General features: G+C 33.9%; 1 protein-coding gene across 14 annotated transcripts in view; it reads right to left on the reverse strand.

Moving 5' to 3' along the window:
- The window catches only part of LCORL (ligand dependent nuclear receptor corepressor like), a 185,293-nt gene that overhangs the window by 44,464 nt on the left and 115,412 nt on the right, over nucleotides 1-25,417 (reverse strand). For 8 of the 14 annotated variants that reach the window (XM_034958348.4, XM_055111233.2, XM_063603734.1 and 5 more), the window contains 2 exons: nucleotides 23,411-23,662; nucleotides 421-514 (listed from right to left, as the gene is read on the reverse strand). The exons of 1 other annotated variant lie outside the window; for it this stretch is intronic. In XM_034958348.4, the coding sequence (XP_034814239.2) occupies nucleotides 421-514; nucleotides 23,411-23,662 (346 nt within the window). Of the gene's footprint in view, nucleotides 1-420; nucleotides 515-4,641; nucleotides 7,938-7,970; nucleotides 13,882-23,410; nucleotides 23,663-25,417 lie in introns of those variants that run through there. 5 more of the 14 variants (XM_034958359.4, XM_034958362.3, XM_063603737.1 and 2 more) reach the window with 3 other exon arrangements.

The raw sequence follows: 25,417 nt of genomic DNA on the forward strand, positions 1-25,417 counted from the left end.
GTGCAATAAAAAAATCTAAACACTATAAACTAGCGTTAATTAGTAAGTACAGTGCTTTTGGAATTTGTTCATTGTTTTAAAAAATTAATAAATTACATATTTCCCTTAAAATTGTGTCCTGAGTATTTAATTTAATATTCTCTTACTCGTCCTGCTTCTTAGTTTGTATTCTATAAGTTGGTAGTTCATTTTAGTAACATGAACTAAAGTTTGGTGATTGTTCTGATAACTTTTCTTTAACAGAAAGAATAAAAAAGAAAGAGAAAGGACAAATGAAAGGTATGAGAGAGAGACACTTATGAGTGACAAAAATTCTGGAGGAAAACTATATACGTCAATACTACTCAGAATAGTATTAAGAGTTCTCTGCAGAGATAATTTTATATTAATATTAAATTATATTTCCTAGATATTGCTTACCCAGCCACTGAATTTTCAGAAGAAGGATCACATATGGATGACTCTTCAGATTTTATGCTGGTTTTCTTTGTAGAGAGATCTAACACTCCATCCCCTATAATTTTTGCAAGAGAAAAAACTTTATATTTGCAACAGATAGGCAATCCTTACATTTTAATATTTCATATTTTGTTGATCTAATTCATAACACTAGTATTTGATATGTGGCCATTACCTATTCATCTTAAACGGGTTCAGGAACAGGATATGACTGGGAAGGCACTATATAGGAAAAAAAGAACAGAGGAGGAGCTGGCATTGCCAGGTGATAGGAAGAAACTAACTAAATATATGATATAAAATTTGTCTAAGATAAACTTTTAGTCAGCTCTCCACCATTTTGTAGTGAATAGCCACTGATTGCTCATTCATGACTGTTTTACATTCAAAGCTGCCCAGATAATGCTTTGGGAAGGTGGGAGTGATGTAAATTGTACAAAATGGAGAGAATAGAAAATGTGATGATGAGTAAGAGAATTGAATAATTAGCATTTACTAGGACTAGCAAAAGGTAAACTGTGGCTGTATGTATAAACATGTATTTTCTAGAACTCATAGTGTAAAATTTTACTCTTTTAAATTATTGAACTATACAATAGTTAAATCATTGCCTACATAATATATTGGGCTTATATCTACGACTAAAGACATAATTTACGATAATGCAACTTTAGAAAAATAATGTTATAAAATAACTGCCTACGCATATTATTAAAATGTAATTATAACATTTACATAAATAAAAACTCAATGATTCAGACTTGTTAATCTGGCATGCTTCAGGATCAAAAAGGATAAAAATAAACCATGAATTTAAAACCCAGCAAAGAATTCCGTGAATGTTTTTATTGTTAGCTAAAAAACTGAAAGTTTTAGCTCTAAGAAAAATTATTATTGAAAAATACATGTTTAAAAATATACTAATTCAACTGGGCTTAAAAAATTCAACTGGGTTTTACTGTAACCATAATCAATCCATGAAATATGTATGTTCCTGGGCAGATACAAAGATGAAAAATAAAACAAAACATCCTATCTATAGCCTCCTATATAGACTTCGACATAATTTATTGAGCGCTCACTATATGCAAAGCACTATTTTAGGCACTAGAAGAGCATCAAAAAAAAAAAAGTCATACAAAGTACCTATTGTCATAGTCATAGTGCTTAGGATCTAATGAGATAATTCATACACCACCACAACCAGCACCACTACCACCAGCAATTATGATAGTGCCACCCTGGAAAATAACACAGAGTAAGCTGATAGAGTAATGAGGGTGGGGCTGAGAATGCTGCTGTTTTACACAGTGTTATCAGTGCAGGCTTCTTTGATTTGAACAGGGCCCTGAATAAGGTGAGGGTCACCAACTAATCAGATACATGGGAGAACGTTTCCAAAAGAACAGTCTGTATAGGGGCTGTGATATGGAACCATGACTGGAACGTCAGAGGAATAGCAAAGGCCAGGGTATCTGAAATTGAAGGAAGCCAGGCCAAGAGTGAGCTGAGATCAGAAATGTTGTAGGAAGAGGTTAAACATGGCCATTGGGCCATGGCGAGAACTTCGCATTTCATTCTGACAGAGACAGGAAGCCACTGGAGGATTCTGGGTGGAAGACTGACATGATTTCAATTTAGGTTTTTAAAAGATCAATCTGCTATGGGAGAATGGACCGCAAGGAGCTAAAGGTGGAGCAGGGAAACCTGCTGGGAAAGTGCTATGCTATTTCTCGTTTCTGGGCTTTCACACTTGGAATTGGTTTCCTCTGCCTAGAAGATTCGTACTCCTCTCCTCCTGACCCCCGCCTCACCCCAGCAACCCCTCCTAATTCTCACCAAATCTAACTCATCAGCCCCACTCAGAACACAATGTAGAGTTGGTTGATCATCATAATAAGTTACTATACCAGTAACACTTACTTACAGTATTTAGTGGGTTGTAATGCTAGTTGTTCATATACCTACCAGTGCTAGCCACAGACTATAAGCTATGTGAAGGCAGAGACCATGCATATTTTATTCATCAATATATTCCTGCTGCTTAGAATAGTGCCTGGCATACAATAAGTATTCAATAAATGTTTGCTGAATAGAATTTCAAAGAACTGGAAAAATTCAGCGTGGCTAGAGGTTAGAGTCCACAGATTAGAAGGGTAAAAGGGGGAGACTGAAGAAGCAAAGTACCTGGCACAGAGTATCTTGAAAAATTATTAAATACAGTTTATTGCCCCAGTTTACCCATCCAGCTTAATTTTAAGCTTAGTCTCCAACTCATCTCAAACCTCACACGTCTCATTTATCTATGTAACTACTTGAATTCCCTCAAACGTGCTATGCAGTGTTATGCCTCTCAAACTGCAGTACCTTGTTCCCTCTGCCTAGAATGCTCTACCTATTCGACTTCTCAAACTTCTACTCATCAAACTTCTACTTATCCTTAAAGACTCAGATCCCCTGCCCAGGCAGAAGATGCTTATTTTGTCTTCCTACGTGGACAGCATCCTATAATACTTATGACACTATCATGCAATTATTGATTTATAAATCTTTTTCTCCCATGAGACTGAATCCCTCAGGGTTCAGGATCTTGACTTATTCATTTGTATTACTAAACATTGGTAGAGTGCTAAAACCTACTAAAAGGAGAAAGAAATGTTTCCTCTGTTCTGTCATCTCATTTCTCCTTTTTGGCAATTAAAATTTTGCTACTTTAAGAACTTATAAGAAAGGATAACTGCCAAACTCATATTCAAGTTTATAACTTTATTCACTCATTTTGATTTTGCTCATTTTATGTAGTTTATGGCATATAAAACACATTCCCCTAAGTCTGTTACTCTTAGTCTCAGAATGAAGTAATGAAATTTCCCCCATTCTAAGCTTAGACTTGATATGCTCCACTTAAAATTATTTCATAAAATAGAAATTATGAAAGGAGGTACAGGAACCCCTTTCTCTCCTTTACAGATACTATAAAAACTAGGCTGCAGCTCTCTACCTGGGGCAATAAAGGTTTCTTTTCTTTTTTTGGACTACTCACACACGAAGCACCAACTAGAGCGCATTTTAATCTGGATGAGCTACACATAAGCTCTACGCCATCTTTCAGAAACCTATGCAAATAGGCTTATACTTCTGATTCTTTCTCTTTAGGAAGTCTAAACAATGACCCTATTGAGAAATGCTTTTATCTCTTCTTCACAGCCCTTTCTCCACATCTAGGCTATGTTAAAAGTTTTATTCTAAAAGGATTTGACAAATAAAGTAATATAGTATCTAGTGAAAATGAAAAATGTACTCCATATTTCTGTCACATTGCATTAAAATTCTTTTATCAATTAATGTCTACATAGTAAACACAAAATACATAAATATGTAATAGTTGCAATACCATTAAGAATTTTAGATCAATTTTAGTTATCTATAGAAAATCTCACTTTTTGTTAGCAGTATTAACCATCTATACTATTTTGCTGATAGCATGATTCCCTTTTCTTCATAAAGCCTGTAGTTCAAGGGCTGGAAAAGTCAAAAGAAGATACTCCTAGGATTGTCTGAATTAGAAAAACAAAAACAATGAGACAGCCAGCTTGGGAAGGATAGAGAAAGCCCAGGAATGGCGGGGGTAGGGGAAGGATATTTTCTTGTTCCTCATAATTTACATTTATCTGAATGGTGATTACATCACTCCTTCGCAATGGAGATATAACTAGAATTTGTGTGTACATCATTCCAAAGTACTAATTAACTCTAAATATATGATAAAAATCTGTTTAAAATCAACTCTTGGTAACCTCTCCCACCATTTTGTAGTGAATAATGTAGATAAAATTAAGCGCCCAGCATGCTATTACAAGATAATACAAACTAAGTAAGGTGGAGGGGGAGGTAATTAATTCAATTTTACTAGTATATTCTCTGCAGTCTATCTTATTACATTGTAATTTATTCCCCATTTATTTACTGTTGGTATTCAGGTTGTTTTAGTTTTTCACTGTTACAAACAATGCTGAAATGAATATCCTTCTAAATTTTTTTTGTTTTCATGTACAATAATTCTCTAAGATAAACTATCGGAAGTGCTGAACAATAGATATTACCAAATTTATTTCCCACATCCTTGATAACACTTGGTGTTGCTGTGATTTTTAATTTTTGGTGAATAAGTAAACTTCAGGATTAAGTGAAAAAGACAGTGTATTTATTATGCCATTTATGTGAATATTTAAAGCACATACAACGATTTTGTTTACAGATACATAAATAGGTGGTATCATTGGTTGCTTCCAAGGGTAAACAAAAAGATTTAAAAGGACCTTAACTGTATTTCTAGAAATACTTTAGTTCCTTAAGAGAAGACAAATCAGAGGTAAATATGAACAAGTAACACGTTTATTAATTCTGGTTAACAAGTACAGGATTATTACATTGTATTTTTCTGTATATTCAAATTTTTTACTAACATTTAATAATAAATACAAAATTGTTTTCATTTACTGGTTGGAGACGGGTCATTTAACACTATAATTTAATTATTTCTGATCAAACACTATTGTAAAATGTACAGAATTAAAGATAAGCCAATCTAATCTTTGAACAAGGTCAGGTAATTGTCTATATAACACTACCGGAATTAAATTTAAAAATAAACTGACGTTTCAAAAATTGAAGTCATGGCCACATTGGGCAATTTCTTGAATACTGACACTTTATTGGGTTAATTTTTAGTTAAAATTCAGATTTCAATTTTTCATTTATAAACTGTTTTCTTTCCTGTATTGTCATGCAAATTTCTGATAAAGGATCTATTCAAAAAGGACAACTGGAACCTTCATAATATAGAATTGTTTTCCACCCCTCCAAGGAAATTATTCTGTTTCATCTCTTATCTGGCCTTTTGCTATTCTCCTCTCTAGGAAATTCTTATGGTTTTGTCAATTATATTTGACTGATTGCTAGAAAATATTAGTAACTTACATTAAACCTAATGTGTTTAGAACTCTATTTTTCTATAGTGTACTTAAAGTGTCCGAAGCATTTGCTACAAACATTACATGTCTTAACTCATCCAGTTCTCACAACAACCGGATGGCATAAATAGGTTTATTAATGTGCAAATTTTGATGATAAAACTGAAAATGAAAGAGAAATCAACTACTTGAGAGGCTGAGACGGAAGAATTACCTGAGCCCAGAGTTTAAGTCCAGACTGGGCAACATAGTAAGACTCCTGTCTCTTAAAAAACACAAAAACAAAAAACGATGTAGCCATATGTCTTCAAAAATCTTAAAAATGTTTACACTCTTCTAGGTATCTATTTTAAGAAAATAATATTTAACATAAAAAAGGTTTTATATACAAAGATATACCGTAGATTATACAATTTTTTAAAAACACTAAATATTTAAAAAATGGTTACATAAATTATGGTCCCTTCACTTGCTTGAGAATTAGATTTAACACTGCCATTAAGGCATTAATAAAGCATGAAAAAACTGCAAATGCTACTGTAACGTTTTTAAAAGGTATGATATAAAAATCTGATATACAGATGATGTAAACATGTAAATGCAAATGCTACTATAACATTTTTAAAAGGTACGATATAAAATTTGATATACAGATGATGTAAATATGTTTTGCATGTAAAACAAGAACCCCAAATAAAATAAAATATAGAATAAACTGTGGAAGTAAATATACAAAAATGGGAACAATGGTGATCTTTGGTTGATAAAGCGTTGAGCAGTTAAAATATGTGATTGTGTGCATGCACTACCTAGGTATGTATGTGCCTACATATACACTTACACATACTTTTCTGCCTTTCCTAAGTTTCCATAATAAAAAAAATCCGTAAACTTAATTAGCAAAAAAATCAACAAAGTGTAAAAGCATTCCCTGGGTTTATCCAAATTTCGATTTTAAAAATTTGAAGTCCTATGCTCACTGCAAATAAAATTGTTTTGATTGTTACTGTTTATGGCGTTTCAGTCATGGGAGAAATAACACAAGAGTAGCACATTATTCCAGCCTTAGGATTGGTTTTTCCTTCATTTGCCTACCTCTGCAAGTCAAATAGTATTTTTTTCTTTTTCTTTTTTCTTTTTTTTTTGAGACAGAATCTCACTCTGTTGCCCAGGCTGGAGTGCAGTGGCACAATCTCGGCTCACTGCAACCTCCACCTCCCGGGTTCAAGTGATTCTCCTGCCTCAGCCTCCCAAGTAGCTGGGATTACAGGCACTCGCCACCACGCCCAGCTAATTTTTGTATTTTTAGTAGAGACGGGGTTTCACCATATTGGCCAGGCTGGTCTCGAACTCCTGAGCACCAAATGATCTGCCGGCCTTGGCCTCCCCAAAGTGCTGGGATTACAGGCATGAACCACCATGCCCGGGCTCAAATAGTTTTTTAACTGGAAGGTTATTTTCTTCCCGATGTGTTTTGTTTTGTATATACATAGCTGAAATACTACAGAATTCATTAATCTACTATTTATTCACGATAAGAGATGATATAAATCAAAGTAAAGTGCTTATAGTGAATTTAAGATGTAAACATTTATAATAGCAAATTTAGGAAAATGCTATAGGTGAAATTAAAATAAGGCTTCAACATTTCCACCAAATGCCACTTTAGACTTATTGTAATTCTTTTTTCTTTCTTCAGTTATTCCTGCAAGTACTGAATTAAATCATGGCTTCAAAAGGTTTCAAGTCAGTACCTATGAAAAACATTTTAAAGAACATGTTCTCTTTTATCCTCTATATTACATGACCTTATTCTGTAAAAAGTTTTAGGCAAGTATATTATTTAAAACATGGTTTGTATACTTATTGCAACATCATAGTGGAAGACTTTAGATTTTTTTAACCATGCATTTGAGACTCCTTGTTATGCTCCTCCAAAAATGATTACTTTAAAAAAATCTTTTATAAATGTTTTACATAAAAGTACAATCTAACTATACAGTTTAATGAATTTTCATGAACTCAACCTTCCTGTATAAAAACTACACCTACTTACCAGTGTCAACCCTGATGCTCCCCAACCTCAGTATCTTCTTCTGGTCACCACCTTGCCCCTACCCCTACTACTGTGACTTTCAACAGCATTATGCATTCTTTTAGATCCAGCAATTTCACCTCTAGGAATTTGTCCTGAAGTAAAAATTAAGATTGAGTTTAAAACCTTAGCTCAAGAATGTTTATTTATATATAAAAGACAAACAATATGTGATCCTTCCATACTATTGAGCTAACTAAATGAATTTAAGTATTAAAACGATTCTGCAGAAAAATACTTAGTAACATAAGGATGTCAAAAATATAAATTATGCAAACAGTTTACAGAGGATATATATCTCATGTAGTAGGTCAGTGGGGCTGAGCACTGCGAGTGTGTTTTGTGCACATGTAGATATTCTTCAGAAAATGGTTTGGAAGGACTGAACACAGGAGCACCTGCAGATAGCTCTGGGTGGAAGAATACAGGAAAATTGTTATTTTCTTCATTTTCTTATTTGTTTTCTAGTTTTTCTATAGTAGGTAAAGCTATCTTCTAATGCCTAATTTGCATTGAAATTTCTTGAGTCCAAAATGTGTTTTTACAGCTGGTATCTTCAACTAGAATCAAATAATGTCTCTGTGTTACATTTGATTCTTAGTGTGACACATTTGATTCTAAGGTTATTTATTTATTTATTTTTGAGACAGAGTCTTGCTTTGCTGCCCAGGCTGGAGTGCAGTGGCATGATCTTGGCTCACTGCAACCTCTGCCTCCTGGGTTCAAGCGATTCTCCAGCCTTGGCCTCCTGAGTAGCTGGGATCACAGGTGTGTGCCACCATGCCTGGCTAATTTTTGTATTTTTAGTAGAGATGGGGTTTCACCTTGTTGGCCAGGCTGGTCTTCAACGCCTGACCTCAAGTAATCCACCTGCCTTAGCATCTCAAAGTGCTGGGATTACAGGCGTGAGCCACCACGCCTGGCCATGGTCTCTAATTTAGGGCAGCACTTTCCCCAATTTATGATGGGGCTATGTCTTGATAAACCCACTGTAAATAAAAAAATATAGTAAGTCAAAAATGCATTTATATCCCAATACACCCATTGTAATGTTGAAAAACTGTAAGTTGAACCACCTTAAGTTGATGACCATCTGCACTATTTTCCTGTGGTATCATTTACTTTGCTTTAAAAAATTTCTTGTATAATAATTCTGATAAACTTGGAATTGGCAATAAAGCAAGTAACTCAAACTTTTGGATTTCACAATTCCTTTTTACTCTTAAAAATTATTGCAGACCTTTTATGTGGGCTGTATCTACTGATATTTACCATAACAGAAATTAAATAAAAGGATTTTTAAAGTATTTATAATTGATAACAATAACAACGCTAAAAATGTTAATGTTCATAAAAACACTTATGAAAAACGTTTTCAAGATGAGTAAAAAGAATTATATTTTAAAAACAGTTTTGTAGATCTCTTTAATGTCCAGCTTAATAGAAAACAGCTGAATTCTCACATCTGCTTCTGCATTGATTGTGTTGAGATATCACACATCATGTAGCTTCTGGGCGACTTTACTATACACACTTGTGAGAGAATGAGAGTAAAAAGAACAAATAACATATTACTAATTTTAACCTGGTATATCTCCTGAAAGGGTTTCAGGGATTCTCAGGGCTTCCTGACTATGCTTGAGAACCAGTGGTCTAATAATTGTTTAGATCCATGTCCAACATTTTTGGTAACAATACTTCACAGGTGAAGTGACATACCACGAGGTACATAAAGTCTATTTTCAATGATGCTCAAGTGATCAGTGTGTTCTGATGGTGACAGTCTGACCCCTCTGTTGTAAAGTTCTCAAAATAATCTTTCCTCTGATACTTATCTTTTTATATATATGTATATATATAATATATATTTAAAAAGTTTTATTGGTTTGAATTGACACATAATTGAACCTATTTATGGGGTCCATACATGTATACATGTACACATTGTACAGTAATCAGTGTAATTAGCATATTCACCACCTCAAACACTTGTCTTTGTGGTGACAACATTCAAAATATTCTTTTAGCTGTTTTGAACTATGTTACCATTAACTATAGTCACCCTATTGTGCAACAAAACACAAGTATTCCTCCTACCTAACTTTGTACCTGTTGATCAACCTCTGTCCATTCCCCTCCCCACACCCTTTTCCAGCCTCTGGTAATCACTATTCTACTCTCTACTTCTATAAGATCGACTTTATTTAGATTCCACATGAGTGACAAATACACATACTGTATTTGTCCTACTGTGCTGGACTTATTTCATTTTACTTAATGTCCTCCAGTTTCATCCACGTTGTTGCAAATGACAGGATTTCATTTTTTATTGGCTGAAATAGTATTCCACTTTGTATATATACCACACTAAAAAAATCCATTCATCTGTTGATGGACATTTAGGTTGATCCCGTAATCTTGGCTATTACAATTCAGCAGTTTTCTCTGTATTCAGAGTTGTGCAACCATCACAATTTTAGAACATTTTCTCCACCCTAGAAAGAAATCCTGCACCCTTGGGCGACTGCTCTCCCTTGTCCTATGACTCCTGGCCTTTGGCAACCAGTAATCTACTTTCTATGCCTATGGATTTTCCTATTCTAAACATTTCATACAAATAGAATCATATATTTGGTCTTTTTTGACTGGCTGCTTTTACTTAGCACAATGTTTTTAAGGTTCACTCATGTTGTAGCATGCATCAGTACTCCTTTTTATTGTTGAATACTATTCCATTGTATGGATGTACAATATTTTACTTATCCTTTCTTCAGTTAATGGACATTTGGGTTGTTTGCACTTCTTGGCTAGTATGAATAATGCTGTTATAAACATTTGTGAACAAGTTTTTGTGTGGACATATGTTTTCGATTCTCTTGAGTAGGTTCCTCGGAGTAGAACTGTTGGGTTATATAACTGGATGTGCAACCTTTTGAGGAACTTCAGACTGTTTCCAAAGGGGTTGCATCATTTTATATTCTTACCAGCAACGTATCAGGGGTCCAAATTTTCTGCATCTTTGCCAACACTTCTTGTATCTTTTAGATTCTAGCCATCCCTAGTGGATGTGAAACAATGTCTTTCTTTCTTTCTTTTCTCCTCTCCTTTCCTTCCCTCTCTCTCTCTCTCTTTCAAGAGGGAGTTTCGCTCTTGTTGCCCAGGCTGGAGTGCAACGGCACAATCTCAGCTCACTGCAACCTCCGCCTCCCAGGTTCAAGCGATTCTCCTGTTTCAGCCTCCCAAATAGCTCGGATTACAGGCATGTACCACCACGCCCAGCTAATTTTTTTGTATTTAGTAGAGACGGGGTTTCACCATGTTAGCCAGGCTGGTCTCGAACTCCTGACCTCAGGTGATCCACCCGCCTTGGCCTTCCAAAGCGATGGGATTACAGGTGTGAGCCACCACGCCTGGCCTGTGTTTCTTTTGTAAGTTTTAATTTTTGTGGTTACTGAGTATGGGGTACATGAGACATTCTGACACAGGCATACAATTGTATAACGATCACATCAGGGTAGACGGGGCATCCATCACTTCAAGCATTTATCCTTTGTGTTGCAAACAATATAATTATACTCAGTTATTTTAAAATGTACAATTAAACTGTTATTGACTACAGTCATCCTATTGTGCTCTCAAATACTAGATCTTATTAATTCTACTTTTTTGTACCCATTAACTATCCCCACTTCCTCCTTACCCCACCCCCCACTATCCTTCTCAGCCTCTGGTAACCATCCTTCTACTATCTCCATGAGTTCAATTGCTTTAATTTTTAGCTCCCACAAGTAGGTAAGAACATGAAAAGTTTGTCCTTCTGTGCCTGATTTTGCTTAACATAATGACCTCCAGTTCCATCTTGTTGCAAATGAAAGGATCTCATTCTTTTTTATGGCTGAATAGCACTCCATTGTGTATGTGTACCGCATTTACTTTATCCATTTGTCTGCTGATGGACACTTAGGTTTCTTCCGAATCTTGGCTATTGTGAATAAAACTGCAATAAACAGCGGAGTTCAGACTTCTCTTTGATATACTGATTTCCTTTTTTTTTTTTTTTTTTTAGGGTATATACCTAGCAATGGGATTGCTGGATCATATAGTGGCTCTATTTTTAGTTTTTTGAGTAACCTCTAAACTGTTCTCCACAGTGGCTGTATTAATTTACATTAGTCTTTATCTTCTGATGCTGTTGTTTGATTCAATTATCTTATTGGGGTGGAAAAACAGTAATATTTTAAGTCTATTATGCCTTCCATATTTATTAGCCAACATTCTTCAAGAATTTTCTTTAAATGATTTGGTTGTCCTGATACACAATTTGTATAGAAAAAGCAAGATAAATGCTTAACACTTTCCTTTAATTGCTAATTTTCACAGTAAAGAACTGGTGTGGTGTGTACCTCCAACAGAGACTACTAACTCTGGGGGACACTTTCAGTTTCTGGTTCTCATAAATGAGTACATTTTAAAACGTTCAATATTTTTCATTCCACCGAAATTGTTCTTCTACTGATGATCAAATATTTTCATATTTGACCACCTGGGAACCTTTAACATTGACTCCTGTATTCTTTTAACAAATTCGTCTTTGGGCTTCCTTGCCTGCTAGCACAAGATGTTCCAGGCTCATCTTGTACATTTCCTAGTCCAAACCTGAAGTCCAAAGAGGCCTGCTTCCTTTCAAAGGGAAATAATGTTTAGAGACCACACTCCAGGTTTACGTTCAACGCCACTGAGTTTTCATTGCTTATAGGCTATTTCAGTGATCAGATGAGGAAATGTGTATTTTTGAAAATAATTCCTGGTTTGCACTGCATTTCCAATCCACATGTAATATAAGGTTTTTTACTTGATGTTGTTTTTTCTCTTACACTGAAAATACTGGTTTCATAATGATGTTAATATGATTACATATTTGATTTGTTCTACAGACTCAAAAAATAATGACAACATTATTACTAGTATACTAAAAGAAGGTTTAAGCGTTCCTTAAAGTATTTTTTTGCCCTTGGAATATATTCTATTGCCCTTGGAATGTATTTCAGTAAGAATATATAGTCAAAATGCTGGGTAAAATCACTTGATACAATTCTTTTCTCAATGTTATGTTACTAACATTATGTTACTAATTTGACCCAGCCAGGTTTATTTGTTATATTCTACTTCAAGTTTTTGGGATTGCTCTACTTTAAAAAAATGTTTATCCTTTGGAATATACAGAATATTTACATAAAACTCAATAACAAGATCTGTTGAGAGCACTTCCATTCCTGTCTCATCTGCCTCATTTGCTTCATCCCCTTCTTGGTAACCACATTCATTGTCGTTAGTTTTTGGCTTATCTTCCCTGCTTTTCTACACAAAAGAGAGCATGTAATATATGTATTTCTGCATCTTGCTTTTTATTACCTCACAAGAAAACCTGGAAATTCACTATCAAGAGATCATTCTCACCGTTGTTTTTTTTTTTTTTTTTTGATGTTTGCGCCTTCCATTGTGTGGATATAAATAATTTAACTAACCAGGGCACTAGTGATGGATATTTGGATTATTTCCAATGTCCTGCTATTACAATTAATGTCCCAGTGAATCACCCTGAATGCATATCATTCCATATTCGTGCAGGTGTAATTAAAGGCTTGATTCCCTGAAATGGGATTGCTAGGTCAAAGGACAAATGCTTATAAAATGTAACAGATACTGTCAATTCCTCCATAAGGACTGCACCAGTTTGTATTTCCACAGTAATGCATGAAAATGTCTGTTGCTTAACAGCTTTGACAAACACGGTATATAGCTAAACTTGAATTCTTATCAGTGTGACAGGTGTAAATCACATGAGTATGGTTGAGAGTATTTTCCTATGTTTAAGGGCTTTTAAAATTTATTCTATGAACTGACAGTATAATTATGCTCATTTTTCTATCAGGTTGTTGATATTTTACATTTCAATTTTTTGAAACTCTTAATAGATTAGAATCATTCATTTTTTATTTTATAAGGTGCAAACATTTTTTCACAGACTGCCACTGTCTTTTGATTTTTCTAATACTGCTTTCTTCTGTGTCATGAAGAAGTTTCTTTTGTTTATACATTGAAATTTGGAATTTATCATTTTCTTATTGTTAAGGGGATACTCTAGCTAAGACAGAAATGATGAACAGGGGGCAAGCCAAAAAAAAAACAAGAATATGTGAAGGCAGAGTAACCCAGGCAAAGGGATCAGCGGCCCTGAAGTACAGTGGGCTTGGCAAGTGTCAGACATAGACAGTGTGACTTACACCTAGGCGAAGAAGAGAAGGAAACGGAACAAGTCCAGAGTGGTAGGCAGGAACAAAATCTTGGCAGAACCTAGTAAGTCATTAAAAGAAATGTAAATTTTGTTCTTAATGTAACAGAAAACCAAGAGGAAGATTAAATACAAACTATCAGCTTTATTACAACTGGGCATAAGAACCCAATTTTGGCATATTGATAACTTCAAGGTTATAAAGTAGGTACGAAAGTTATCTCTTTGGGGAGAGAATACTTGGAGAAATTACAAGGGAAAAGAAAAAAACAAGAATTGACACTTGGAAACCCACAGGGTTGCTGATCAACTTTATATCATATGAGTACTTAACACGAACTGCTTCATGCACAAAATTATTTAAAATATTATATAAAATTACTTTCAGACTGCTTGTATAAGGTGTATATGAAACAAATGAATTTTCTGTTTAGCCTTGGGCCCCATCCACAAGATATCTTACTATGTACATGCAAATATTCCAAAATAACATAAAAATCCAAAATCTGAAACAGTTCTGGTCCCAATCATTTCAGATAAAGAATACTTAACCCATATAACAAATTTTTGTAAAAAATTGAATGGCAACAGAGGACACTAATTTCTTTTTTTCTTTTTGCTTTATACACCTAATAATTAAGTTAGTCAGATGACATTTTAGATAGCATTTATGGAACTTCTGAATTTGAAAAGTGCACTTTTTAAAAAAATGACATTCTTTACAAAACAGAAAAAAGAAAAATCCAGCTTATATATACTGTAACAATTTTATTTCTTCACATTCTATAATCTCACCTTATTAAAAAAGCTTTGAACAATCTCTTGGTTTTCACCTGAGACAATTTTCATACAGTTCCTCACATATATCTGATACATTCCTGCCCTGAGTTTTGATATTTTGTATTTATATTTGATATTTCTTCTGACTTAAATGCCCTGACCTTAGATCTTCATATGGAGGACTTCCTCTATTATTCAAGTCTCAGCTCAAACTCACTTCTTTATGGAGGTCTTCCTCAACGATCTTATCTAAAATAACCTCTCAGTCACTTTTGATATCTTGCTTAGTGATTCTTTTGTAAAATTATGGGCATGCTGACAGGCATATTTGGAAAAAGTAACAATTAACTTCTGGAAATGAAAAGTATAATGACAAATTAGAAACTCAAGACACAGGTTAAATCATGATTGACATAGCTTGAAAGAGAATTAGTAAATTGGGAAATATTTCTGAATAAACTAATCATGATATTACACAGAAACAAACAGATGGAAAATGTGAAAAGGAAGAGGTAGGGAGGATAAAATAAGAAGATCCAAAATATGTCTAAATGGATTTTGAAAGGAAATAAAAGTGAGAGTAAAAATATATTTGAACAGATAATGGCTGAAAAATGTCCACAACTGATGAGATTTCTCCTTAGTGTTAGGAAACATATAACTCTTAAGTAGAATAAAGAAAGGAAATCTGCTTCCCCTGTCACCTCATCAAACTGCTTGTGACCCATGCTGCCTTGTTGGATTGTGACCCGTGCTGCCTTGTTGGATTGCCGGAATGTAGACAGAAATGTATTGTTCTTTTTTTAAAAAAAAAATGTAATTGCTACTTGATAAGGACAGAACATTATTCTAGTTTCATGTTTAATCTGAATTAAATATATTCTGTGGCTTATATGAAGAAAAAAAAAAAGAAATCTGCTTCCAAACATATCCAAGACAACCTGCAGAATACCATAAACAAAACAGGGAGAGAAAGAGTGAGAGAGAGCCCAAAAGTAGAGTGTGTAAAGTTACCTATAAGGAAAAGACTATTAGTTGGCAGTCACAACAATCATACCAAACAGATAATTATGTACCTAGAGAAAACGTCTTTTAAGAACGAAAGTGAAAAAGAAAATGAAATTAAAAAAAAAAAACAAAATCCTGAGAGTTTACTACCAATAAACCCTTATTTAAGGAATGTCTGATCCCAGAAGAACATGTGAAATATAAGAAGAAATGATAAGCAAAAGAGATGATAATCATGTATGTAATTCTCAACAAAAATTGATTATATAAAACAAATGGTTGTGTTTAAGTTGTGATGTCACAAGAAGGGAAACACAGCACTGAATATAGCTGTAAGTGTCAGGGCAGGTGACTCTAAATTTTTTATATTAACTATACCTTTAAAACCTTCTAAGGTAACTACAAACTTAATAGCAGTAGAGTATATAACTTCAAAGTAAGCAAAGAAAGAAAAGTGAGGAAACCCAATCCAAAAGAAAATAAGGAGGAAAAAAAAGCATAACAAGACCAAATAAACAGCAGACAAAATGGTTGAAACAAATAATTACAAGGGTAACAAATGCTACAAAACAATATAGGATATTATATAAAAATACTGTAAGAACCCCAAACTAAATATGAGTAAGAATAAGAATATCAATGTGTGTGTCTGTGTACATCCAATATGGGAGGTGTGGAGGAGGCTTTCCTAAGAAACTAATGTTTAAAAGGAGACCTGGAAAAAAAATAAGTAATATGTATTTACAAAAAAAACTGGTTGGGGGTAGAAGGTAGCTTTTTTGTCAGTGTTCTGAGGTTCTGAGAGTGTATGACATATTTAAGAAAATGAGAAAAAGCCAATATGAAGACTAAAGAAAGAGAGACACAAGATGTGGCTGGATAGGTGGGCAGGGGCTGGTTCCTGGAGTTTAGGATTTTAGACGTTATCTAAAGGGCAATATGAAGCCATTAAAGGATTTTCAGCAGGAGAGCGTAGGCCTAGATCTGGAATTTTAAAGTATCACCTGTTTCTTCTATCCCTGCAGTCAGAGGAGATTAGATTAGAAGGGACACAGAACCATCTAGACATATGTTTTATTTTTCAGGTCGACTAAAACATGGCATCTTCCCAAGCATGGAATATAACATTTTCTTCCACATGTTTTTAGCCACAGAAAACAAAAGCTCGGCATAGAAAAATAAGATAGACAATTTCGTTAGCGGACATAGAAATTTTTTTGAACTGAACTTTAAAAACTGTTTAGTGATTTCCAAACAGAATTACAAAACTTAATTTATAAACCACATAATTAAGCATACATAACATCATAAAACTATATGTGACTCTCTTACACATAGTAACACCTACCTTAATCACAGCCAAGAAAGCACAACAGTGGTGGTGGCAGCAGCAACAAAGGATACTTAATGACAACTAAATATGCGGCTGAAATTCATATATTTTATTCAATATAGTCTCTCAAATAGTCACTTGAAGCCTACTTAGTATTAGTCCTATACATAATTTGTTAAAAAGAAATTTAAACTAGAAGTTATGGATTCCAAAGTTGACCCTACTGATAACATTTTGAAGTAATTAAAAAAAATCTTACTCATCTCTTGCTAATTAAGAGAAAATAATCCTAAAATTTTCAAATCATTACATGGTGGTACAATAGTTAATGTCCATTATCATGACACAATGTTCCACATGGCATTTTAAAAAGTATTAAAAAGTATATTTCAGAATATTTTGCAACCAAAATGTTTAAAATGGAAAATTTCACTGCAGAAACGCCCTAAATGCAATGGTCAAGTCTCAACTCTCATTTAGTTATCTGTGGCATTTGAGGATGGTGAGGATTTTTAATTTAATAAATAAATCCAATACACTGTGTACCATACCAAGCAGTGGAGACACAAAAGTGAAAAAAGACAAGTTTCCTGCTCCCAAAGGCAGATAAACATGCAAACAATTACAATGCATTGAGAGGTTTACTATAATGAAAGTTCTACCAGAATATTCATTGGATCTTATGGCAGAAGACTGCATTAACAAAGTTAATGAAGTATTCCATCTCTGCCCAATCTGATCTTGTTCTGTATAGGATTGCCTATGCTTCATAGTTGTTACAGTAATGATAAAGGTCTCTAAGTTGCAAATTTCTTCTTGTACATTGGAATTTAGGAGTTTTTACTCTGGCCCTAGATTAAAACTGATATTTAAAAAATATATACTTGACACACTAATGTTATTTATATCTGTTTCTTAACTCAATGTACTAGGACAAAAAAGAATCCTGGGTATAGGCAATGCATGCCTCACCTTTCTACCACTTTCTGAGGCTCAGAGTATTTATACAAATCTAAATAATTTAAAATGCACAAAGAAATATCCTCAAATATTTGAAATGCCTGGATAGAAAGTACAATGGAGAGGAAAATAGGCATGTTTTCCTTAGGGAAACCATATTTTAAGTGAGTGTAGAGTTTGTGAAAGAGAAGGCAATGACAATGAGGAAGATGGAAACTGACTTATGAAGAACAATTAAGGAAGTTGAAAAAATTTGTAGAGTAAACAGACATTTGAAGAAACCTAATAGTTTCAACAAACATTTACAGCATTACTATGTCAAAGGACTAGAGTTTCTCATATTGTTGCAGAAAGAAAAGCAAAACAAGACGGAAGAAAACCCTAAAGGTTATCATGGAAAAGGGAAGTCTTGGAGACATAATAATTTTTACAAGTATTTACAGTAAAGTAAAACGCTATTGCAGATGAAAAAATATAAAACAATGAGTATATTCTTCATAGATATGAGCCTAACTATTAGAGTTGTCAAAGATTTTTGGTAAATACTTATTCACTCAGAGGCTGAATTACCATCTCTTATAATATAGAATAAAAGAATCCTATATAGGGAAGGAGGCTAGGCAAGATATTCTTATAAGTATCTTTTTCTTTGCTTATTTGCCTATTCCAATATCTTCTTCTGAGACTTGTCTTTGCCTATTTTTCTTATCAGTTGTCTGTCTCACTGGCTGTAGTTTTGTTAGCTGAATGCTTTCTAGATACACATCAGTTACAGATGAGGCTTGACATTTCACTTTCTTCAGTGACTTTATACTTAAGTTTTAGATTTGAGTACAGTCAAATATACAAAATTGTTGTATGGACTGTGATTCTTGCATTTTAAGAACTTCTTCCCTATTTTGAATTAAGATATTATCCTATAATTTCCTCTCTTTTAGTTTTGCTTTTCACATTTAGCTTTTAAACCCAACTAGAACTACTTTTATGAGTGGTGTAAGGTAGGGATCCGCCCCTTATCACCCTTTTGGGTAATCAATTGCCCTGGAACTATTTATGAATACGGTATCTTTCCCCGTGATTTATAATGACATTTCTGTCTTGCACTAAGATTCCACTATTGTTTGGGAGCTTCTGGGCTTACTGATCTGTCCTACTTATTTTTATCCTGGCCAATAGCACCCTGTTTTAATTACTGCACTTAATGCTGCTACGTTTAGCAAGACTTTATTTACCACCTTGACTTGGTTATTCTTGGCTCTTTAAGTCTTGCTTGCAAATTTTAGGATCAGCAAGCCACATTTAACAACAAATCCTGTCAGAATTCTGCCTGGAATGACATTGAATCTGTAAGCATCAGTCCTCACATTCATTTAAAGTATAATCATTCATTTTGCTGGTCTTCTTTTACTTCCTTCAATATATTTTTATAATATTCTCCATAAGACCTGACATAGTTTATCCGTTTCATTCTTAGGCATTTCACTGTTTTTCCTGTTGTTGCAGCTATTGAAAATGTAACTTTTTTAAAACTAGATTTTCTGATTGGGTGGCTGAGTAAGGACCTCTCATCAAATGTTTAAAACTGATGATAGTGTGCATTTTTTGTGTTATCTTTTATTTTAAATCTTTAGGTTATAATGTCTTTGGTAGTAGAGGTGCCCATCTATTATTCTTTGTTTGATATTTTTATCATAAATATATCGGCTTTTGCAGAATAACTTTTTTTGTATCTATTAGGACATAATTTTTAATTTAGAAAATTAAGAAAAGTTTTCAAATGCTTAATCATCCATGCCTCCTTAGTCATTATTTATTATGTTCTTATACCTCACTTTACTCAATTTGCTGATATTTATTAAGGATTTTTGCATCTAGGTTTGTAAGTTGAAATATTTCTTTCTTTTGCTATCTTTGTCTGGTTTTCGTATCAAGATTATACCAACATTTCTTTTTTTTTCTACTCTTTGAAACAGAGTAGAAAAAAAGGAAAGCACAAAATAGGAATTATCTGTTGCTTTAAGAGTATATAAAGTTACCTATAAAACTATTTGGCATGGAGAATTTCATAAACTTATGGTTTATACTACCCATAAATGTATCTACATCATTTATGGATAGATTATCTATTGGATTTATGGATTGTCATCTAATTTGAATAAAGTAACTCACCAAATAAATAACTGGCTTAAATGAGTATTGCTAAAAAATTACAGAGTGAGAAGAATATGAAAAATGTAAGCACTAGCAAATAGCAACATAAAAAACGGCATAACTGACACTGCTACCACTAGTATGAGCTCTTCATTGACTATACTATGAAATAAAAACAGTGAAATCAGGCCAAAAAAAGGTTAAATTCTTAAGGAAGCTATGTGAAATATGGGTTTATACTTTCTATCATTGTTAATGAAACTCTCCTAAAGTATATCATCATTCAATAAGATACTGGCAGTGAAGTCATCATGATTAGCAAGACATTTAAAAATTGTTTATAACATCTTTATTTAAATCCTAAAATATTTATAGAAAGATTAGTACACATACTGTGTTAGTGGGTACATATACACACATCCATATGTACACACAAATGCATCAAAGGGTATGTGCTTCATTTTTCCTTGTTTGGTATGCAAGTAGACAAATTTTAAGAAACTACCCATCCATACCATGGCAGAATGGTTTCATAAAAGAAAATCTGATCTTGTTACTCTCAGTCTGGTAGCTTTCTATGACCCTAAGAAAAGCCAAAATTTGGTCCCTACCTACTTCTTTAGCTTCATCTACCATCACTCTTCCCCGTGCCCTCTATACCTCAAACCACATTAAACTAAATAATTTCTATCCTCAAGAAGACTAGAATCACATATGACAATAAGTCATTCAAAAACTTAAAATTATCAAGAAGACTAGTTATAGATTTATATCCACTATCACTACTCTTTCCAAACTCAGGATTTTCACATATTTTTGCACTTTGTTTAGACTATTACAATAATTTAAATAATTACATGACTTGTGTTCTACATATACATGGATCTGTCTTGCCACTTAACTTCATAGAATCAAAGATCTAAGGACTGGAAATTTACTTTTAAAATGCCTTTTTTTTTTTTTTTGAGACAGAGTCTTGCTCTGTTGTCAGGCTGGAATGCAGTGGCGCGATCTTGGCCCACTGCCACCTCTGCCTCCCGGGTTCAAGCGATTCTCCTGCCTCAGCCTCCCAAATAGCTGGGACTACAGGCATGTGCCACCACGCCCAGCTAATTTTTGTATTTTTAGTAGAGACGGGGTTTCACCATGTTGGCCAGGATGTTGATCTCTTGACCTCGTGATCCACCCACCTCAGCCTCCCAAAGTGCTGGGATTACAGGTGTGAGCCACCATGCCCGGCCAAAATGCCAACTATTCTAACCACTCATCTGATGCTTTTCAATACCTCCAATGACAAGGCAATCAGGGAATCATTCCTTCTTTCCTTAGCAATTTCCTTAGAAATATTCTTTCTTATCTAGACCTGAAATCTGTTTCCCTCTAACCTCTAGCTAGTGATCCTAACTCAACTCATTGGACCATTCACAGAAAACTCAGTCCTACGTTACTGTAACAGCCATACAAGTATTCATAGATCACTATCATGTTACTTCTAAGGCTTCTTCTGTGGTGATGAGGAACGGGGGGGTAGACAGTACGGTGAGAGTAGTATTTGAGAATCTTTCATGAGTTTGTTACTAAATATTTAATTCTCACATTGTTCCAATGGGTCCATTATTATTATGGCCAAATTACAATTGAAGAAATTAAAGGTCTGACAGGTAACATTACTTGTTCAAGTAACTTAAGTAAGTAGCAGAGCTGGGATTTCAACCACTAGTCTGTCACATACCAAAGCCTACGTTCTAGTCTCTTCAGAAATCCCCAAAAGGAGAGGAAATATAAGGGAATATAAGGCATGGAAAAGGAAATAAAAAAATTTCTAAAAATCCTCTATTTTCCAAGTTCCAAAATTCTAAGTACTGATATTTTTTTCCTTAAGCCTTCACAGGTGTCCAACCCTTTGATTGTGAGGATATTTTTTACCTATCTGTGGTGGCAGATATCATAAAAATAACACAGGGAACCCCCCCACCGGCTTTTTAGAGCTCATCAGCTATAGTCAGTGTGTTAGTGTATTTTATGTGTGGCCCAACACAACACTTCTTCTTCCATTGTAGCCCGGGGAAGCCAAAAGGTTGGACACCCATGCGATATCACAGTTATCTTTTGACATTTCTTTCTCTATCTTATAAGCTATTATCTTAAAATCTGTCAGATAGTGTCACATAAATACTTGCAACCTAGTATTAGGGAACAAAAAAGGAAAAATTATTCCCATATTTCAGCCCCTCTAAATTTTAATCTGATTTACACACTGAAAAGACTGTATCTTCAAACACTAACTAGTATATTCTTTTTTTTTAAGAGACAGAGTTTCGCTCTTGTTGCCCAGGCTGGAGTGCAATGGTATGATCTCGGCTCACGGCAACCTCTGCCTCCTGGATTCAAGCAACTCTCCCGCCTCAGCCTCTCGACTAGCTGGTATTACAGGCATGTGCCACAGTGCCCGGCTAATTTTGTATTTTTAGTAGAGACGGGGTTTCTCCATGTTGGTCAGGCTGGTCTTGAATTCCCGACCTCAGGTGATCCACCTGCCTCGGCCTCCCAAAGTGCTGGGATTACAGGCGTGAGCCAGCACGCCTGGCCTAACTAGTATATTCTTCTTAAGAGCCCCAAACTAACATCACTGCCTTCTGGAATCAAATTTAATGATAACTTTTTTCTTATGGCTTCAAAGACTGACAATACTATTCCTAGTCCATATTAACAAAAGCTACCTAAATTGTCCTTTGTTCTGATAAACACTTAAGTCCTTCGCACACACTTAAAAGGCTCCTCTTCTTGCCTTTCCTCTGTGAAGTTATGGTTCTCTTTTAATTAAACTCTATAAGTCCAACATGGTCTTCATCATTCAGGTTCCTTATGACAAATGTTTCTCCATATAGTTAGTTATATGATAACATTATATTTGTCACAGACATTCCATTTCCTCTGTTCCAAGTTATATTATAAACAACTGGAAGATAAATAATCTATTTTTTTCTCACTTAAATACAAAAAAAAAATGAACAAGCAAGTGCTTACTGTTTTCAGCTGTCCACTATAAAAATAATTATTTCTTATAAAAATCTATTTATATATCCTTTATTTGTTTATATGCTTTATTTTTAAGCTGTTTATTAGGATACACTTTATTGCAAAAGGAGTTGAGAGCAACTCAGATTTTCTCTTTTATAAACAAAGATGCAAGTACAAAAGCTGTAAATAGGTACTTCTCTCCAGCACATATTACATAAGCAAATTAAAAGTCATATTACATCCAAAATAAATTTCCCTATGAATATAAAAAGTTATAAATATACATTTAACAATATAAAACATCAAATTATATATTAAATGCACACAAAAAATCTTACCTTGCTGAGTATTTTGTTCTTGCATTCGATTCACAGTGAGGTCTAAGGGGCCTTCCTGCTCTTCCTGAAGGGAGTTTTCTGCTTGATTCATTTGGATACTTTTACATACTATACTTGGTCCAATTGAACCATTTCTATTCTCTTGAGTTTTACCACTTTTTGAAATGTACTCAATCGCAAATTGACGTATCATCTTTTTCATTAATTCCTGAGCAACTAGGGGAATGTTAGGATCACAGTTCTGAGGAAGATCTAGGGAAGAAATAAATATAATAATCATTTTAAAAAGAGAAAGGCAAATCACCAACATTTAAATTTATTTTTATTACAAATTAATGACTTCAGAAGTCTTTTAGCATCAGTCCATAACTCCCAATGTTTTCTGGGAATTAGCAATAAAAGCTTTGTAGATTTAATCAGCTTTATAATAATATATCAACCAAAAATGTGGCATATTTAATTACTTCTTACAATTAAACATTCTCTGGTCCCAAACTAAAATACAAATAAAGAATTAGACATAGAAGCAGAACAACTTATTCTCAAGAGTTTTAATATTCATTCAGATATATTTTACTAGACATTAAAACACTCAGTATGTGAATATAAATTGTATAAGTAACCAATTTTTATCCTAATATACAATGTGCATGCATTAACTAGGAAAACGTCTAAATTCTTATAATTCTGTATCCATTAAATTCTTCAATTCTATAAAATGTGCATTTCATATATATCCTGAATTTCATCATCAAGGATTTTCTTTCGATTTTTTATATAGAAAAATTTTGATTATAAATAAAAAAAGAATAGTACAATGACATAGCTTCCACTAATATTCAAGAACTGTTACTAGTCTGCCAAATTAGCTTTCTTTTTACTTTATTTTTATTTGTAGAACCACTGAAACTGTAGAATAATTACAATTTACTTCTAAATATTTCAGCACGGATATCCTAAGATACTTCTGTAAAATGAGAATATCATTGAGAGTTTTAACCAAAACATTTTGATCAAGTACAACTATAATAAAGTTCAACAGTAATAATACAACTCTGTCTGAAACTTATATAGTTGGTAAAACAACTGAATGATTTTAGTAAGAAGTGTGGGATAAGAACAGATAACTTATATACACAGTGCACAATAGCGATACAGAGATTTAGTATTGGGGGTGGTGGCTTTTATACACACATTTCTGGTTTGGCTCCATTCCCTGTATTTATTCTGCCCCTTTAGATGTAAGGTGATTGGTAAATTGGAAAGGATGACTAGAGAAACTTGTTTTTTGAGTAGGGATATACTTTTTCCTCTTAGAAACGGGCCTACTTGTAGAGATACTAGTTCTCTACTCCTTAAATGTCTAAACCCTTACTCAGGTAGATCAGTGTTATGTGAATAGGCCTTCTCTGATCCATGGCTGTCAGAGACTGAAGTGGAAGTCTCCCTAGTTTTGTGTTTCAGTATTAGTTAAAATACTTGTCTAAAAGACTTAAAGAGAAGTCTTCCAAACAGCATCTATCATTAATTGGTCCATGGCTCTAAAATACAAGAAGGTTTCAAAATACACTATTTGGAGGTGAGGAGAGGCAACAAACCCACTCTCACCACAACTATTGTCACATTTGGTAGCAAAACATGACTTAAGCTGATATAAGCTGGTCCTGCATAACTGTCAATATATTTGATCACAGGGTGCTATCTCAGACTTGTTGGAGATATTACAAAACATTGTATTACCTGTTTCAAAACAAATAATTTTGAATTCTGAAAAACATCTGAAAGAGGGAACTATGGGCCTATAAGAAAAATACAATTTTAGCCTTCACTTCCATTGTTTGTTTAGAACCTGATAGGAAAGAGGGACACTATTCGTTTTGGGGCAGTGGCATAAAAGACCTAGCTATAGTTTGGGATCTTAGCCATCTTTATGAACTTAGGCTAGTTACATATTCTCTCCATGCCTCAGTTTCTACATTCATTAAGACAGAAATAATAATAGAACCT

Source organism: Pan paniscus, chromosome 3 (assembly GCF_029289425.2).
Source record: "Pan paniscus chromosome 3, NHGRI_mPanPan1-v2.0_pri, whole genome shotgun sequence".
Lineage (NCBI taxonomy): Eukaryota > Metazoa > Chordata > Mammalia > Primates > Hominidae > Pan > Pan paniscus.